The sequence below is a fragment of the Sphaerodactylus townsendi genome, linkage group LG05, assembly GCF_021028975.2.
Source record: "Sphaerodactylus townsendi isolate TG3544 linkage group LG05, MPM_Stown_v2.3, whole genome shotgun sequence".
In the NCBI taxonomy this organism is placed as follows: Eukaryota; Metazoa; Chordata; class Lepidosauria; order Squamata; family Sphaerodactylidae; genus Sphaerodactylus; species Sphaerodactylus townsendi.
In genome coordinates, this window is record NC_059429.1 from 39743087 (window position 1) to 39762965 (window position 19879).

At 44.0% G+C, this 19879-nt stretch overlaps 1 protein-coding gene across 1 annotated transcript in view; it reads right to left on the bottom strand.

Moving 5' to 3' along the window:
* Positions 1–19879, bottom strand: part of ABCA4 (ATP binding cassette subfamily A member 4) — a 158989-nt gene that overhangs the window by 81518 nt on the left and 57592 nt on the right. The window contains exons 12-16 of the mRNA XM_048496239.1: positions 18075–18269; positions 9267–9472; positions 8590–8766; positions 5719–5941; positions 1506–1727 (exon numbers count right to left, since the gene is read on the bottom strand). Of these exons, the coding sequence (XP_048352196.1) occupies positions 1506–1727; positions 5719–5941; positions 8590–8766; positions 9267–9472; positions 18075–18269 (1023 nt within the window). The remainder of the gene's footprint in view (positions 1–1505; positions 1728–5718; positions 5942–8589; positions 8767–9266; positions 9473–18074; positions 18270–19879) is intronic.

Genomic DNA, 19879 nt, shown 5'->3' on the forward strand with positions numbered 1-19879 from the left:
GTGGCTGTTCAACACAACAATAGACAGCAAAGACCACAGGGTTCTTCATTCGGAAACCCTTTATTTCTGTTTCAAGCAATTACAGTCCTGTCCTCCTGCGTCTATGTCTCTTCCACACAGAGGCAAAAGCACCAATGGGGACATCTGGAGCGGCTTGTCATAGGTGCTGTGGGAGGCGGCGGTGCCAGGCAGGTAATGGCCACCATTTCCCCACTGGCCGACGTTGGGCAGTGGGGAAATGGTGGCCACGGCCTACCCGGTGCCACCGCCTCTCACTATGTGGAAGCTGGCAATGGGGAGTGGGAAAACCCCTCTGCCCAACGGAGCATGCAACTGCCTGCTCCGTGGGGCACAGGGGCATGGCGGCAGCGGCCTGCTCCCTGCCACCGGCTCTCGCACTGCGGGAGCCGGCAGCAGGGAGCGGGAAAACCCCTCTGCCTAATGGAGCAGGTGGCGACCTGCTCCATGGGACAGAGAGGGGATGGTGGTGGTGGCCTGCTCCCCATGCAGGAAAACCCCTCTGCCCCGCTCCGTAGAGCAGAGGGGGGATGGAGGGTTCTGCATTTTCTGCCCCCCATGGGGCCACGGCTACCCCCATGCACCACCAGGATAAGGTAAGTGGGGGTGTGGGGGAAGGCACGTGGGGCAGACCTTGTGGGGGAAGGCCATCCCGGGCACAGCTTTGCTCAGCTACGCCTCTGCTTCCACCAAACACCCTGTGCTTCTCCATCTGCCCTCCTTTTATCCCTCTCAAAAGGTTCCTCCCCACCCTGGATCTCCCTACTCCAAGCTGGCTGGTGGGCTGTCTGTCAAGCCTTGCTGGCTTATGATTGCCCCCGTCCCAAGTGCTCTTGGACGTACTCCCTGATTGCAGCCTGGCCTGAGCTGCATAAACCCCAACCTACTTTGAGGAAAGGCTGGGGCCTGCTGCTTACAGCTTGACCTCAGCTGTGTCAGCTCTGCCATGCTCTGGGGAACTGTTAAGGCCAGCTCCTGGTGCCCAAGCCTTCCGGCCAGCTCTCTGCACCTTCTCTTGGCTTCCATGAGGTGCCTTTGTTCGCTGATAAGTCTGGGGGTGGGGCAGGGTGTCCTGCCTTCCATGGGTGGTGTCCATGAAAGGGTGTGTGTGTGAGGAGTGCTGGGTGCTGGAAGGAAGCCCCGTCCCCAGACACTGTACAGGTTTTTAAATTCATCTTGTTACTGGCACAGAATTTTGATGTTTTAAATCATGCAGTGCCAATACAGACATAGTGATCATGTGGTGCCACAAGGATTATGAAGATTACAAGCCAAGGAAGAATTAAGCCTTGGATCAACTTTTCTTTGACAGGTGTCAAGTAGTCTTCAGCAGATGCTTATATATTGAGATGAAAAACACTGGGAGTACTACAAGGATATGAGAAAATGTCAAAATGATAAATAGCTAGGAACTGACATAGTCAGAGACTGAGAGAAGATGCCTGAGGTCACAGGCTTCCCAAGAGAGAAAGGGTAAATTTTCTCACCACAATAATCTTGATGTTAACAGTCAGCCGGTCCTGCCAGGCAAAACAGACAATGTGGGGCAAGTACAGCGTGAAGTAGATGACTCCACTGCAGGCGGCTGCCAGATTAGCCTTGGAGAAGAAAGCACTGAGCAAGAAGCATTGCATGATGCTGGCTGTGGTGAAGGTCAGCAGGAACAGGAAGAGGAGGCAGGGGTTGCTATATTGAAGCACTTTGCCGTACTGGAAAAAAACCAAACAAGAAGGTTAAAAAAGGGAAAGGTAGTTCCCTGGGCAAACACTGGTCATAAGAGGTTGGTTATTTGCTGGCTCTAATTAAGTCTGACCCTTTCTTGATTAGACAAAATGTTAAATGTAACCTAAGACTCACCTTAAAAATATCATGGTGGGGGAATTGACTCCTGTGTGGGGCATGGTGGCAGGGAAGTCTTCAGCATCCCCTTTCTTCCATCCCACGTGTTTTGGCTTGAAGAAAATGAAAATGCTGCACACCTACCAGATCTGCAGATCTAAGGCCTCCTCAGGACCCAAGCATTACTTTCTGGGTCCAGTGCAAACTTGTAATACCACTAACACCACTATCCATCATCCCACACATAGAATCTCATAACCTATTAAAGTGTTTTAATTCTGAAATGACTATTACATAGTCTACATTTCTGGAAACTCCCAGGTTTTACCACATTGGCTCTTTTGTTCGTTCGTTTGTCTGTTTGTTCGTTCACTCATGCTATTTTAACCCATCCTTTCCCAAAAAGGCCAGGCTCAAGACAGCTTACATCATGAAGTTACAATTAAAATCACATATTAAAACCTTACAGAATAATATTCTAATGGCACCATAAACCATACTAAAATAAGAGCCCATCAGAGGGGGGAAAGATGGGAAAGAGAATAACTGAAACCCTAATAATAAAGGAAAAGGAACTGTTAATTTCACAAATAGCTAAAGGAAACAGAAAGGAAGAAAAGTGAAGGATGTCATTAAGGTTTTAATATGTGTAATCACATCCTTTCCTCAGTCCTTCAGCTCCAGACCAGATGCAGGGAACCTCAGACTGGCATTCCCTTCCCCGACTTCTCCTGAGCCCCACAAGCAGCTCTGGAGAAAGCTGCCCAGTGACTTACAAGAGAGAGGACGAAGTTCTTGTTTGGCTGCTCAGCATGGATGGAACTATGATGGAGAATGCTTGCAGGAGCTGGTCTGATGCATGAGCCAGGTGCACAGCATCTCCAGCTGCCAGGTGAGCATCTGGCTTAAAAGAGGGCCAGGGAAGAGCTGCCATGTGGTAGCAATGTCTCTCCTACATGCCTGTACCACTGAGGTGCTGTGCTCTGGCTCCTGCTTGCTTTCAGCTTGTGCTCTGGTTTCTGTTTGCTGTCCCCCAACTTGGCTTGTGCACTTGACAGAAGGGAGGGAGACCAGCTAGATGGCAATCACCGCTGTCCTTAACCTTAGGCTTGGTGGAATATCTAAAAGCCCTGCAGAATTGCAGCAAGTCTCACAGGGTCTGGGTCTCACTTGAAAGGGAGTTCTAAAATATGTTTGTTTATTAATAGCAGTAATTGTATGCCAGTTACACAATGACACCCAGAACCAGGAAAGCCTTCTAACAGAAGTTGTCTTGCAGGTGACCCAGTGAATGAACTATGGATGATTGGTGGGCTCATGAGCCAGAGAAGTGTAGTGCTGGCCTAGGATCTTGGAGACCCAGGTTTGAACTCTCACACTGCCACGGAAGCTTACTGGGTGACAATGGGCAGGTCGCAAAGCCTAACCAACCTTATAGAGTTGTATGGAGACAAAATGGAGGAGACAACAACTATCTAAGCCACCCTGGGTCCCCAGTGCAGAAAAAGGTGAAGTAAGGTAAAGGTAAAGTTTCCCCTTCAATCGTGCCCGACCCTGGGATACCACTGCGAGAAGTGATTTTATAGGCAAGCCTCTTTTGTGGGGCAGTTTGCCATTGCTTTCCCTGGCTATTCTTTACCCCCTAGCTATGAGCTAGGTACTCATTTACCAACCAAGGAATGGATGGATGGCTAAGTTGACCATGAGCCAGCTGCCAGGATATCTGATCCACAGGGGACCCGAACTCCTGACCATGTGAGTGGCAGTGCAAGCACTTAATCACTACGCCATGCGGCTCTTATTAAAAGGTGAAGTTAAATAAGTAAGTAAGTAAGTAAGTAAGTAAATAAATAATGATCCCCTTACTGTGAACAGTAGGGATCTCAGTAATATACTAGACTTACAATGAAGTTACTGCAGACTAAACTCATTAATTTCTGGGGGTTTAGAAAGGAATAACTCTGCATAGGATTATGCTGTTAAACCAGTAGAAGAGAGATTTGCTCTTTACTTCTAGGCCACGGTCATTTTTGACAGGAGTTATAACACCGATAAGATACCACAAGTGTCGTTGCACACCATACTGGGTATGTTCTTACTCCTGAACAGTTGTAATTATTAGCATTAAGAAGTATTATACTTGCGCAAGGCATCATGCTGCACCAGAGTGGCAATTTTAGCACTATATACATCACCAAGTACTACAGCTGTTAGATCACTTCTAATGTTAACTGATATAAAAGAATGTGTTAGCCATCAGGGCCTGTGATTATAATGCCAGTGGTCTATTGCTAGTAGTAATCTTGTAGTCTGCTAATGTGTCAGTACAGTTCCAGCTCTCCTAGTTTATTCCTATGAGATAACAAAGTATTGCCAGTTCTAGTCTCATACCACTGATGATATTTGGCTATACATAAGTGGGTAAAGAGCTCGAAGTGTTGGATATCTATTTGTCCCACTGGGGTAACCCCCATGTACTGATGGGCTGCATATAATGGGACAAGTAGTGCCTTCCTCAGGGCTGTTTTTGGATTGAAAAATGGAAGTATTAAAGCCCCCTCTCCTTACATGCTGCAGTCCTGATCCAAATCATCCCATACCAGTGGTGGGATTCAGTAGGTTCGCACCACTTCGGCAGAACCGGTTGTTAAAATGGTGCTTGTATGCAACCAGTTGTTAAATTATTTGCATCTCACCACTGTCCCATACCTATCTGAGAATTCACAGTTCCTATCTAATTACCAGAACATAGCAAGGACATGAAGAAGAAAGAAGAAGAAGAGTTTGGATTTATATCCTCCCTTTCTCTCCTATAGGAGACTCAAAGCGGTTTACAATCTCCTTGCCCTTCCCCCCTCACAACAAACACCCTGTGAGGTAGGTGGGGCTGAGAGAGCTCCAAGAAGCTGTGACTAGCCCAAGGTCACCCAGCTGGCGTGTGTGGAAGTGGACAGGCTAATCTAAATTCCCCAGATAAGCCTCCACAGCTCAGGTGGCAAAGCGGAGAATCAAACCCAGTTCCTCCAGATTAGATACACAAGCTCTTAACCTCCTACGCCACTGCTGCTCCTACACACATCTTTTGGCATCGAGTAGACAGTTAAACTTCCCAGTTCCAAATTGTCTGTGAGTCTCAACAGAATCAGCGGTCAAAAGATTTCTCTTTGAGAGATGGGGTGAAAGACAGAGCTTAGTGTCCCTGAGGTGTCATCTCTGCATTTTCAACTTGAGGGTTATCCTACATTTTGCACACCACTGCCTGTTCATCACGTGTGGAGAAGCAGAGAGAGACTGGGAAGTCTAAGCAGCCAAAATAAAAGGCAGGACTTTGCAACTGCTGAAGGTGGGACAGCTTAGAAAAATAAAAAACAAATATGAGAGGGACATTTAAGTACTACGTCCATTTTAAGTACTACACACACTTAAGACATAACTTATTTTAAAACCAGCAAATAAGGAGTCGTGATAAGTGAGCCAGAAGAGTAAAGATTCCTCATATTGAGGTTTTCTTTTTTAAAAAGCTGGGCTTAGATTTTTCTTGAAGCAACTGCAATGTTTAGAATGTGACCTTTCAACCTAATCCAACCTAAGGAACTTGTCATGAAGGCAGTCTTTGGAACCTCAAGTGAATTTATCTCTCTCTCCTGTCAAGTGCTGATGCTGCCTTTGGGGGCTTCTTAAGGCATGTGCCGGCTTCTACGTGCTCAAAACCCAGGATTCCAGTGCATCTCCTCTTCTTATGTATAGCGCCTATTGTTTCTTGCTAGCAACCTAATACCTCATTCCCTTGCAAGTGTGAAATGGCACGTCTGGGCCTTCCAAAAAGATAAAGGAAAATCACCTACCTCAGGTGACACTTACCGTAATGAGTGCTGTCAGGAGAAACGTGCTCACAGCCATTATGATAAAGCTGTCAAGGAACCATGTGAACCAGATCACCCCATTGGTCACCCCCCTGTTCTTCATGGCCTCCTTTAGTCTCATTTCTTTTTCCAGTACGATGCTCTTTACTATCATAGAGACAGAGTAGATCCAAGCCAACACCATGAAGATGGGGAAGGAACGGTTCAGTGTAATCATGAAACTGCCCACAGGAAGAAACAAAACACAGATAAAACAAGTTGTTAATAAGCAATAGGAAAGGAGGGAAGAGATGAATGTGCTAAAGATTTGGCATTTCCTCTTTTCAGAGAATCCTAGGAACTCTAGCTGTATGAGGGCTAGTTGGAGCTGTAAAATTCTGAGCATCTTCCCTACATTACAATATTTGAACTTTTGGGGGAAAAACTGTAAGTTGGTATAAAATATATTAAAGTTTGCAGTAGATATACCCCTTGTTAATATACAGCAGTGATTTTTGCTAAAAGGTAAAGCTTTTAAAAGCATTCAGTTATCCCTTCCACATCATGACTTTCCCCACAACGATGATGAGCATAAGAAATTAAAAGGGAATTTGGGGGAAGTTTTACAGAAGCAGCAAATGACACACAAAGGCCAGCAGACGACACAAAGAAGTTTAGAAACTCAGAAATGCATAAAATATATGTATAGTACCATATAATGTCAACATATTTTATTCTTTAACTAGCAGGGCCCGGCCATGCGTTGCTGTGGCAATTGTCCTTCTCATCACAGTCTACAACCCACACAGATGTCCATGCAGGTCCAATGATCCGCAGTATAGCCTTTTGGGGTGGTCAAATGGAATCCCTCTTACCCTTTTCAATTCACATTGTTATATGGTGGTGTCTTGTTTTTTTAGTATAAGGTAACCCTTTCCATTCCACAACGGAACTGTCCAGAGTGCAAATCCCGCTGTCCATGAGGCTGGTTGACATGCACAGTCCTGGCTTGGGTAAGTCATAACTGGTGCAAGCAGGCTATCCCAGTCAGACAGCAGAGGCAGGGTGGTGAGGCACTCAGATTGAGGCCAGCTCCCTGGGTTCTTAAAGGGCCACATGCAAAAGAAGCAGAGGCAATAGTGTTGGTTTGCCCCCACCCTGGAGATTTTCTTAGAAGAAAAAGGCAAACTCCAGCTCGCTTTTAGTAAAAGAGACCTGTGGTGAATATGGGTGAGGAAGTGGGTAAGTGGTGGTTGGATGTGAGGGAGGGCAGAGTGAGGTGTGTGAGGATGAGCTAGATGTGTATGAGAGTATGTGTGTTGTGTGGTAGTATTGGGTGAGGCACAGAGAGTGAAAGTTACCTGCATGTGAGGGGGGGAACCCCACCTGACATCTCACATAGCAAAGTGTGTATGTGTTTCACTTCCACTTGTATTACCTACCAGTGTTACCTGTTTACTGTTTTCACTGCTCATCTCTGGCCATCTGCATGAACATTGTAAGGGCATACCAACCCCTCAGGCCACAGACATGCTGCACGAACATTCTAAGGGTGACAGTTTAACACAACCAGCTTCGTGGCCTGGTGTGCCAGGAAAAAGACATTTTACCTGGCTCAGCTATTGAATTTCAGCAATGTGAATATCCGAAAACCTGCCCACATTGGAAAGGCACATTGAGTGAAAATTTGAAAGCAATCCGTCCAGAGTAGCAATCCATCCTTTGTCCACCAGAGGGCTCCCTGTCTTCAGCGATGCCATCTTTCTTCCCAAACACACAAGACTCGCTGTGGATGCTCTGGCTACCTGTCTACTACCATTGAGTTTAGAAGACCAATTAATAGTCTTCAAACAACTGTTGCAATGGAATTGTGAAATGTTGTAAAAGTAGGATTTCGTCTCATATTATGCTACTTACAGAAATGTCACTGTGAATAAGCATTGTGCTGTTTTGAGCACAACCAGTAACAGGTCATTAAAAACGCTTCATTCTGTGGAACAGAGAGAGATCCAGAGTTGACGATGACAGATGATAAATCAAAGATCTGTGAATACAGAAATCTACATCCTCTCTGGTCTCTCTCTATATATAATATGAAGAAGTCCAGTATGGCTAATTTCAGGGGATTAGATATGTAAGAGTAGTTCAGGAGTGAACAGTTGCAGCAATAGCTAGTTTTAATAATGGTCTCATTTGCTACACTTGCACGTTGTGATTGCACAACATGGGTCCCAAAGGGCAGCACAGATGCTGAGCCACAACAAATCCCTGCAAAACTGGGAGCTCAGTGTGTTACTTCTGCTGGAACTTTAAAATCTCACAGCCAGAAATGTAGAAGTGCCATTAGTAGCACTGGAGGCTTGCAATCTGGTGGTCTAGCTCACTTAGGGCTTGCTGGAGCTTTGCTGCTAGCACCACAGGCAAATACATGAAGGATCTTACAAAATCCTTTTATGTTTCTGGATAGCAGCACTGATTCTCTTGATGGGCTCTTTTAAAAAGCCAAAGTAGGATTTTTGTTGTTGTTAATTGGTATCCCCTCCCCCCTCCCTTTTTGTTTCATGGGGAATAGCTATAAACACTAACTTAGATTCTGCTGTTTTAATGAATGAACTGAAGGTTTTTATTTTGGCAGAAATCACAGGCTTCTATGTTGCTCTCTTTTTAAGGTATTAACCCCCCCCCCCCCCCCCCCCCCCGGTGCTTTGTTTTTTGTTCAGCCCTCCTTATTGTAGGCTTAATGAGGGTAGCACCGTCCCTGACTACTTGGGGAGAATTTGTCTGATACCTTCATCCTGGATTTCTCCAGGTTTTCAGAAAGATCAAAGCTAAAGCTTCCCAGCACCTTGTACTCTGGTGTCCCACCCACCCAGTTAGTTCATTTACTCACACATCATCTACAAAGCATGGATAGGGCATTTGTTGCAGGTAAATTCCTGAAGGCACTTCAGCACTGGTTTGGGATTTGATAATGCCATGCTCAATCATATCTTGTAGGTAGGCAAACCCTCCCCAGATGTAGCGTAAATCATCCACTGGGTCAGCTCTTGGACCAGGATCCCAGTACCTGTGAAGGAAAATCACATAGTCAGGAACTTGATGGGAAAATGTGGTTCTGACCAGTGCTTTTTTATTATTTACAGTTCTGAAATGCACCATTCAGGATCAAAAGATAGCAACATAACCTTGTTGCTACTATAACTTGCTTGCTAAGACTTCTTTTTTTTTAAACTATTTCATAAGGCTGGCTTAGAAATAAATTCACTTTGTATCAATGTGGAAAGTTGTACAGTACCAGAATGTACCTGTTGAAAATCTCCTTTGTTCAGGGGCAAGGCTATCATTAGGCAGTGGTTTCTGAAATGTCCATTATTTCATTTATCATTATATGGTTTCCACTAAGGTCAGGCATTGCTGCAGAACCCTACTTGGAAATTCTGTGTCAGGATCCAAAACGTCTTGAGCCAAAAGGGCTCTGATTTTTTACTTGCTGCCTTGTTCTTAGAACCACATGCCATGTAAAGACTTGGGTCATACACATGTTGTGAGATGAAGGGAAGCCATCACCTGTCTTTGATTTTGTTTGTTTTCTCCACTGCATCTATATCCATACGTATCTTGTACTTCACATGAGCTGGTAGCTGGTTAGTTTCCATGTTCAGGTTAGGAAAGACAACAGCAGCCCAAAATTTATTTTCGTCCAGAAGATAGATGGCACGATGAATGAGCTGAGTCTCATCAGCATAGCCTTCAAATTTGTCAAGGGTCAAGCACTGTGGAAAGTCATAAAGATGGAAGACATTGAAGTAAGTAACTCAGGCATGTAAATTGGGACAGCTCCCGTGGGATGATCTAGGCAGCCAATGAGGAAAACAGGTCTAATATCATTGTTTTCCTTCTTACTCTAAGAACTGGATGCACAGTCATGGCTTCCCCCATACAGCCATGACACTCATGAGCTTGGCTGGAAACAGTTTTCTGGAAGTCCCTGACCCAAAGACGATCTTTTCAGCAGTGGCCTCTGCCTGCTGCAACTCTCTGTCTAATGAGGCCTTAGCCCTGCAGGACTTAGCTTAATTCCACAGAGCTTATAAAATGGAGATATTCTATTGTGCTCATAGTTCAGAGCAATGCACTGGCTGGCCTCCCTTGCTGCAGCCTCCTTTGGACTCCCCCATTTTATCTGAAGTCTCCTCTAGTCTGAAGTTTCCTCTATCTGAAGTTTCCTCTAGGAGCAGCAGTGGTGTAGGAGGTTAAGAGCTCGTGTATCTAATCTGGAGGAACAGGGATTCCCAGCTCTGCTGCCTGAGCTGTGGAGGCTTATCTGAGGAATTCAGATTAGCCTGTACACTCCCACATATGCCAGCTGGGTGACCTTGGGCTAGTCACAGCTTCTCGGAGCTCTCTCAGCCCCACCTACCTCACAGGGTGTTTGTTGTGAGGGGGGAAGGGCAAGGAGACTGTAAGCCCCTTTGAGTCTCCTGCAGGAGAGAAAGGGGGGATAGAAATCCAAACTCTTCTTCTAGTTATCTTACTGTCACTAGTACCAGGTGTTATTGAGTACCACTGGAAAATATAGATTTTAATATAATATGTGAAATTAAATTAGATATGGGCTTTGCCTTATTTATGTTTATAATATATGGATTTTGATACCGAATCTTTCTGTATGTTTTAATTCAATTTTGTCTTACATTTACTGTTTTATTATGATTTATTCATCCTAGGCCAGGAAAGGGCAGGATATAAATCTAATACAATGAAATAATAAATAATGAGGGACAATCCTTTGTTTATAAGCCCATTCAGGCATTATTTCTCAGGAAGAAATTGCAACCAGGTAAGAATCTCTGGCACATCTCTCTCTAGATTTTTGATGGTGTGTGTGTGTGGGGGGTCAAATCTGTTTAACTCTTACAACACCCACCCATGGGGAAAAAAAGAGCTGGGGAAGATTTCCAGTTGGTGAAAAAAAGAGCTAGTGTGTTGAAGTTCGGCAGAGGCCAATTTGTTGGTGGTTCCCAGCCTCTTGATGATGTGGCTGGCCTCCACTTGGGCCAGGGCCGTAAAGACCCTGGCCCCTGCCTGGTGGAACACTCTACCGCCAGCTGTCCCGGCCCTGAGGGATCTTGGGTGAGAGTTCCTCAAGAGGCCTGTGTAAGCACTGAGGATTGTCTCCTGACCGGGCTGTGTGGGTGGGGGGCAGCTTGATCAGTGGTTGCGCCCTTCGGGCCCCTGAACATTCATGGGTCCCCACTCTCTTTCCTTTCTTCCTGAGAGGGTTTTTTATTAAGATTTTAAGCTGGACGCCAATGTATATTTTGTATGATATGCTGTTTTATGGGGTTTTAATGTTATGTTCAGTGGAGATGATATTATATGTGATGTGTTGTTTATATGCTCCATTAATGTCATTTTAATTATGTTGGACACTGCCCAGAGCCCTCCGGGGAAGGTATAAAAATCTGAAAATAAATAAAAATAAATAAAAGTAAACATAATACTAATTTAATCAGATGGTAGTTTCTCTCCACGGTGAAAGGGAAGGAAAAAGACACAAAGAAATAACATCAGAACAATTCAAAAATCCCTACTCCTCTCACAGTGTTCCTTGGCTGGAAGGCACACAAGTTAAACAGGCTTGTAGCTGAAACCAGCTTTAGCATAGTCCTGTTCTCATGCTAAAGTGATACATAAAATTGGAATTAAAAGATACACAGCCAGAAGCTGTGCTACAATCCTGCACCTTAGAATAAAACCATCCCATATTGCCGAAACTAAATGAAGTAATAACAATTTTGGAAGGTGTCCATTAAACAAGTGTCTTGCCAGCAAAGATAACAACCAAAGAACAACAAAAACTGAAAATCTTCATCACAATACACACATAGAGAAATATGTTAACATCTACTGGTACTATTAGATCTTACCGCAATGTTTGATATGGTCGATCATGACCTTTTGACCCACCGCCTGGCTACCTCAGGAGTGTGGAGCGTGGCCTTACAATGGTTCACTTCGTTCCTCAGGGGCTGGAGTCAGCAAATGAGGTGTGGGGACAGGGTCTCCCAGCGCTGCCCACTTCAATGTGGGGTGCCGCAGGGGGCGCTCCTGTCCCCAGTGTTCTTTAACATCTATATGTGACCCCTTGCTCAGCTGGGGTGGAATTTTGGACTGATTTGTCATCAGCATGCGGATGATACTCAGCTCATTCTGTTGATGGAAGGCGAGCCGGCCTATGCCCCTGCAGCTCTCCAGCACTGTTTGGAGGCGGTAGTGGTTGGTTGATGCTAAGCAGGTTAAAATGAAATCAATCAAAGATGGAGGTCCTTTGGGTGGGTCATGAAGGGGGAGCTGCAGGATTTCAGGTGCCATTGCTGGAAGGTCATCCCCCTTGTAGTGACCTCCTCTGCCTGAAGCCTTGGGGTCTACCTGGATTCGTCTCTGTCTATGGAGACCCAGGTGGCCCACATGGCTCAGGTGGCGTTTTACCATCTATGCCAAGCACAGTGGCTGGCTCCCTATCTCTCCCAGACCAACCTAGCCTCAGTGATCCATGCCATGGTCACCTCTAGGCTACACCATTGTAACTCACTCTACACAGACCTTCCCTTATGGCTGATCCGGAAACTGAACTTGGTCCAGCATGCAGCAGCGTGGCTACTTGCGGAGGGTTCTATGCGGGACCGTATCTCCCCTGTTCTGCACTGCTTGCACTGGCTCCCAATTGAATACCAGGTCACCCTCAAGGTGCTGGTACTTACCTTCAAGGCTCTCTGTGGCCTGGGGCACTCATACCTCATGGACCATCTTTCCCCCTATGTCCCCACACGGCCTCTGCATTCTGCAAAGCCTCTACCTGGACCAGGGTTTTTAGTGCCCCAGCCCCAGCCTGGTGGAACACTCTGTCTCTGACCATCAGGGCCCTGTGGGACCTTGAGCAGTTCCGCAGGGCCTGCAAAACAGAGTTGTTCCACCTGGCCTTTGGGGGAGGCAGCCACTGATGTGTGTGTGTCATTCCCTATATGAAAGTAGATGGGGCCGCCCCCGGGAAGATAAGTTGAGTTCACTATCTGATTTGTTTTAGCTTTAAATTGTTGTTTAACTTGCTGTTTTAAAGTTTTGTGCTGTTTTCATTCCAAAATTGTACATTACCCAGAGCCCTTCAGGGGTGGGTGGTCTATTAAATCTAATAAATGAACGAATGAACCAACGAACCAGCCAACTGGGAAATTTAGACTTGGAGAGCAAACAAAATTACTTAGTTAAAAGGTGTGTGTTCGCACACTTCAGTATACAAGCAGCCAGGAGAACGATGCAAACCGAGCAGGTATCAGAGTCACAGTTCACTATATAGAATGGGCACATGGTTCTGTTAATTCCATTTTTATTGCATTTATTTATTTACACCCCATCTCCGATAAGGACTCCAAGCTATCTACCACATAATTCTCCCCTCCTCCAATTTATACTCACAACAACACCAACCCCCTGTGGTAAGTTAGTGTAAGAGTGACCCAAAGAACTAAGATCCTCAATGAGCTTCCATGACAGAGCAGGGATTTGAATTTGGGATTCCCAGATTCTGGATTGAGACTCTTTTCAATTTGAGGCTTTTTAATTTCATTTTTTAAATTGGCGCTAGAAGGTCCTTATAACAGCATACCATTGTAACAATAGGTGTAGAAGTTTCTCTGAGAATTATCTAGCCCCTTCTCTAGCTATAAAGAAACCTCCAGAAGAACTGGTTGGCCACTGTATGAGACTAGATGGATCACTGGTCTGATCCAGCAAGGCTCTTCTTACGTTCTTATGAAGAAAACATCTATTCACAAGGAAAGACTCTCCAGACTTATTCATATGGTTAACAATGCCATATCAACATAATGATAATCTAATGACAACTTTTTAATTTAAAAAATTGCAAATGCCCTGGTGGCCCTGGGGAGGAGAGCAGCGGCCACTTCTGGGAGATTGGGGCAGGGATACGGCAGCAAAACTTGCTGCATGGAAGCTGGCTACCTGAAATCAACTTTTGTTGAGACAGAACACAGGTTGTGAGCAGAGCATTGACTGCAGTATTGCAGCTTACCTCTTTATGCCACAGGGCTGCTTTTTAATAGTATACCTGGAAACAAACCTAGATGTCTTGCATTTGAGTAAATTCTGTAGCAACTGGGAACTGCATAAATGGAACTTCAAAAAAACAATACACATTTGTATCTTTCTTCCATTCCCTACCTCTGAAATTAAAGAGTCATTAGCTGGTTCTCAGTTTGGAATGTGAGGAGAGGGTATTCAGCTCCCAAATTGACTGGGAAGAAATGTATTTAATTATCTCGCTTCACAGATTGCCACAAAGCTAACTTGTTTGATCTTATCTTCTTGATGGTCTCTTGAAGGCCAATAACCAACAATTACTCCACTTCAAAGTGCTCACAGGAAACTTGTTATTTAACCGACAGAAAACTCCGCAATGTTAAGCCTTCTTTGTTCAGCCCTGTCATCTGAAGAAACTTTCTCCATTTTGTATTTAAAGGGGGGAGAGTCAGGGGGGTGTCTTTGAAATGGAATCGGGTTCCTATGGAAACTTGAAATGATATTTCAGAAGTTCCCCTGACCTTTAGAAAGATATGTCAGTCTAGAATCATAGAGTTGGAAGAGACCACAAGGGTCATCCAGTCCAACCTCCTGCCATGCAAGAAAACACAATCAAAGCACTCCTGACAGATGGCCATCCAGCCTCTGTTTAAAAACCTCCAAAGAAGGAGACTCCACCACTCTCCAAGGCAGCATATTCCACTGTTGAACAGCCTTGAACAGCCTTTACTGTCAGGAAGTTCTTCCTAATGTTTAGGTGGAATATCTTTAAGAATGCATTAACTAAGTAAAGCATTTAATTTACCTTTATTATTATTATGCTTTTTATACGTAGCATAAACTGGACTGAATAGAATGGACTGGAGGCACAGATATATTAATATGTTGCCCTCAGGTACATTAATATTTTTTCTGAGATTTTTTCTTTATCACAAAAGCTGCAGACAGCTGTAATTTCCACTGGAAGGTTGCACTTGGCTTATCTCTTTTCCTTTGGTCATTTAAAAAATAAAAACAGCCTCCCCACCTGATCTCCCACTCCCCACCCCAGTGGGGAACAGACATGTAGACATTTGTATTATTTCCCCCACAGGAAAACAAGCACTTTGCAGGGGATCATTTTAATAGGAATGAAAAGCATTCAAGGAAAGCGCTGTATGCCTCCTTCCCGCCACTTTCAGTCCAGGTTGCCCTTTCCCACAAATCCAGCAAAGCACAAATCCAGCAAAGCATACATACATACAAGTGCTGATCTTTTAGATTTACCAAATGAACAGACGTTTTCAAGTAACTGTTTGTGCTGAGCTCCCTTTCACCATTATTCATGTAGTGTCTGCCCCTCCCATAGCCATCAGTCAGAAAGACACAGGCCTGTCATTAATGACTGCCAAGACCACTCCTTAAATCCCCTGGAGAAATCATCCGTCCATTGTTTTAGACATCCTGTTCCATCCAAAGAATTCACCTTTGCACCATGTCTTTTGCTCAACTAAGATCCCCAAAGTCAAAAGGCAAGCATGATCAATCACCAGCAGGTGTGTGTGTGTGTGTGGGGGGGGTAGTATCTGACATAGGATTAGGTGCTACTTTAATTACATCTTTAAAACTCCCCTAGTGTTGCCAGCAGTAAAAAGTTACAATCTCAAAAATCTAAAAAATGCCTCAAGTAAGCTCTATCAGCAGAACATCCCCAGAATTAAATTGAGATTAACTATTCCCTGACTGGAAAGAACTGCTCATTACGCATAATAATGTACTGTGATTCTTGTTAAGGATGGTATGGCAATTTTCAGTACAAAATTAGCAAGAGTCAAAATGGTTAACAGACTGTTTCATTCCCACCCCAACTTCCTCCCCTCCCCCCAGAAGAACAAAAAGGCAAATAACCTATAGCTCTGTCTGTAGAATCATCTGAAAGCAAATAAAAGACACCACAGGAATTTAAGAAAAGGAGAGAAGTCCCTGCAAGCAACAGTCAGAGTCCACATGTTCTGTTTATTGAGATTGGGTAAATGTGGGTAACTAGCACTGGGGGGCGGGGTGTTAAATGACTATAAACATTAAAAGTCCATCTCTAAGTATGTTGTCACCAAAATTAGTCCTAATGAATCTAGTGGGACTACCTCCTTAATACATGCACTTAGCACAGTAGCCCCCCTCCCACAAATGATGAAGTGCTACATTTTATATTTTAATTGTAAAGTCAGCCAGAACTGAGGATACTTAAATCTATTGGCCGGATCAGTAAACAGGCAACACAGACCTTTCCACAAACCTGAAAAAGATTCCAGGTTTGCAGAAAAATGTGAAATCTAGAAAAAATACATTGGAGGGATTAGCACACACACACACACACACACACACACACACACACACACACACACACACACACACACACACACACTCCGCCCCCCCACAATATTCCCTCAGTTGTTGCAAGGCAACCACAGCATTCCAAGCTATGTTTCAGTGCCTTAAAAATGCAGAGGAAGGGGGCAGGGTCATTTCCAGGGCAGTTTTGGCCTTTGAGGGAAGATTCATTGGGGCCAGTTCTTCTGGTGAGGCTTGCCAGTTCCGGGTTGGGAAATTCCTGGTGACTTTGGCATGCAGTCTGAGGAGAGCAGGGTTTGGGAAGGGGAGGGACCTCGGCCAGATATAATGCCTAGAGGGACCATCCTCAAAAGCACTTATTTTTTCCAGAGGGCAGATCTGGAGTTCAGTTGTAATTGTGGGAGATCTCCAGGTCCAACTTGGAGATCAGCAACCTGGGCCTGGAAGCAACCTTTGGTGATTTGATACCACCTGTCTCAACTAGGCCTGGCTGCTTGCTACTGTTCACCAGCAGCCACCCAATGAATGACAGTATGGAGTACATACAATGAAATGACAGCATGGAGTGGAGCTTCAGAGTGGAGACAGAGTGGCCCCACCCTGTGAGCCCCGCCCCCGCCCTCAGTGCTTATAAAAGCAGCTCTCAGAGGCCAAGAGATGGCAGTCCCTTCTGGCCTCCCCGGAGATGAGGGCAGAAGGGACTGCCGGCTGACGGCTCCCAGCCGGGAGCAAGGGGGGCTGCGGTAGTGGGGGGCGGCAACAGGATGACAGCAACCGGGTGCCCTTGACCCTGCCCATGTTGATGACAACATGGGCAGGGTCGAGGGCACCTGAAGATGACGAGGCAGCAGGACTTCCTGCTGCCCTGCCGTCTTCCTGGTCACAAGGGGGGGGGCGATTTTGCACCTCCCATGTGACCAGCTTAGTTGCACTCGGGGACAGAGGGTACCCCTCATCTCTGGGTAAATACGCCACTGCTCACAGCCCAACATTTGGAAGTTTCAGTTTTGAGCTATTGTTTTATGCCTCATTAATATGCCCCTCATTTATTTATTCCCTTGTTTCTTCATCTGAATTTATTCCACACACTATTGCTGAAAACATATTATTCCAAATGGTTGTGGGATGTCATGACATCCTCCCTCCCCCCTTCTTTCTTTTGTGAAGATGCTCTAATGTTGCAACACAGTTACATTTTGAAGCAGCAATTCAAAAATGTTTCAGCCTCCATTTCTTCAGTGAAACCATACATGGTGAAATCGATTAATGGCTAACAACTGGGACATACTTAATTCAGAAAGATCCAGCCAAAGGAACGACACCTGGAAACTATGGGCCAATAACACGTTTGCCTATGATACTCAAATTGCTCTCCGGCATAATAGTGGATAATGGACTACTATCACTTCATTTATTATTTATTATCACTTCATTTATTATTTATTATTATTACTATCACTACATCATGGACTACTATCACTTCATTTATTATTACAAGGAGAAAAAAATCCATTTGAAAATGGAGGAGGAGGAGAAAATGGCTGAAGGGGAGGTTGGACAACTACATGGGGACATGGATAAGGACCAGGGATTTGGTAGGGCAGAGAAGTAAAGACCATTTCAACATGATTGCATGGTCAAGGGAAGCTGGCTCGAATATGGATTGGGGGAAAAAATCACAGTTAAAGTGTTGGGGGAAAACAGATGAAAAATGAAGGGAAAACATTTCTGGAATCAAATGGAGGAAAAATACATGGGATTCAAATTTTAAAAGGTAGAATTTTGCAACACGATACATTGTAAGAAATTGTGCTTAAAAGGCCATTGTATAGAATATTCCCCATGTTTGTTAAGGTGTATTGATGTTAAAGGAGGACAATTGAAATTGTGTACTGGAGGATAATAGAAATGGAAATGCACCTGTGTTAGAAAAATACCACTCACCTCCAGATACTGGTTAATTGTATTGAGAACACGGTTGATGACACTGAAGACATTCCTCCAATCAAAATTCACTGTGCCGCCCCTTTTTCTCTCTGGCCCATTGTGCAGAAAATTGATCACATCTTCTGCAGTCAGACCTTCAGAACTCAGCTGCTCATTCAAGAAACCTTTTACTGTAGGATTTTGTAGTGTGTCCTACAGTAAAAAAAAATCAGGGGCAATTTCACACTTTTAATACGATATTGTTTCAATCCAGCTAGGACAGTGGTTCTCAACCCTCCTAATGCCGCGACCCTTTAACACAGTTCCTCATGTTGTGATGACCCCCAACCTTAACATTTATCCATTTTACAGATGGAGAACACTGATGCAGAGAGTCTTAGGCAACCCCTGTGAAAGGGTTGTTCGACCCCCAAAGGGGTCCCGACCCCCAGGGCAAGAACCACTGAGCTAGGAAATAGCTGAATGCACCCTGATTTACATGTTATCTAACAAATGTATGTTCTCAAGTATTCATCTACTTATTTACTTTATTGGTAATCTATCTCACTTTGATTCAAAGCAAATTACAGATTCTGATTTCTTCTATGTATTTTTAAAACAACTTTTTTTTGCAAATACATTTTTTTGTAAATGCAACCTCGAGTATTTCTGTATTAAGATATCTAATAAGATCAGCAGGCTGTGATGGGGTTTTTTCCTAGTAAGTAAATGCATGAGAGAAATGGTCCTCTTTTCAGCCTGCCCCTGGTTTTTTCCTTCTTGATGAAGTCGTGCTGGCAGATAACTTTGCAAAATACCCAAAATAAAATAAACATGAAAGAGATGGCAAGCTATAGTTGAGTCTTGTGTTTCCAGAGGTTTCTTGCTGCCCGCAGTTGGAAACAGAGCATTGGACTAAATGGGTGCTTCATGTAATCTTGCAAGGTACTTTAAAAAAATATATTTTAATTAATTTTTATCTGTATCTTAATATTCCATAAAATGTAAACATGATTTAAGAGAGAACTTTCTATCTTACTTTTTTCATCTACTATTCAATTATTTAGTTAACATCCATTGGCATATATCAACCTAACAATTACTTATAGTCTTAACTGCTAAAATTTTGGAAACATACATCTAAATTTAATGTTAGTCTTTCTTCATTGGCATTATTTTGATTTAGGTTTTTTTAAAGTAATGGATTCAGCCACATATAAAAACACAATTCCCACTTATCATCAAACTCATGTTTTGATTGTCTATTTACAAGATTCGTTAGTTCGGTCATTGTGGCATACTCTCTTACTTCCCAAATGTCTATAGGCTTTTTTTTTTTTGGCTTTCCAGCTGGTTGCCACGGTTACTCTGGCTGCCGCTAGCAAACACAAGCACAGTTCTATAAGATTCTTATTCTTGGGAAAAATACCTAACAACATTGTCTTGGTAGTAAATGGAAGTTTTCATCTTCAGTATTTTTTGCCTTCTCTCACGTACTTCAACCCAGTGCTTTTTAATTTTTTTACAAGTCCTCCACATGTGAAAGAATTATCCAAGTTCTTGGAATTTCCAACAAAGCCCATTATGGTTTTTACACATCTTCATAATATCTTTCAGTTTCACATACCATCTATAAAACATTTATACCAGTTCTCTTTCAGTGTTTGGCAAGTAGTAAATCTAATGGTTTTGGACCATAATATTTCTCACTGCTGGAAGGGTACCTCTTCTTGGACATTTTGCATCCTTTTTACCATTCAGACATTCATTTGCTCCATTTCTGTATTGTATTTAAGCAGGATCTTGTATATCCTTCCCAGCAG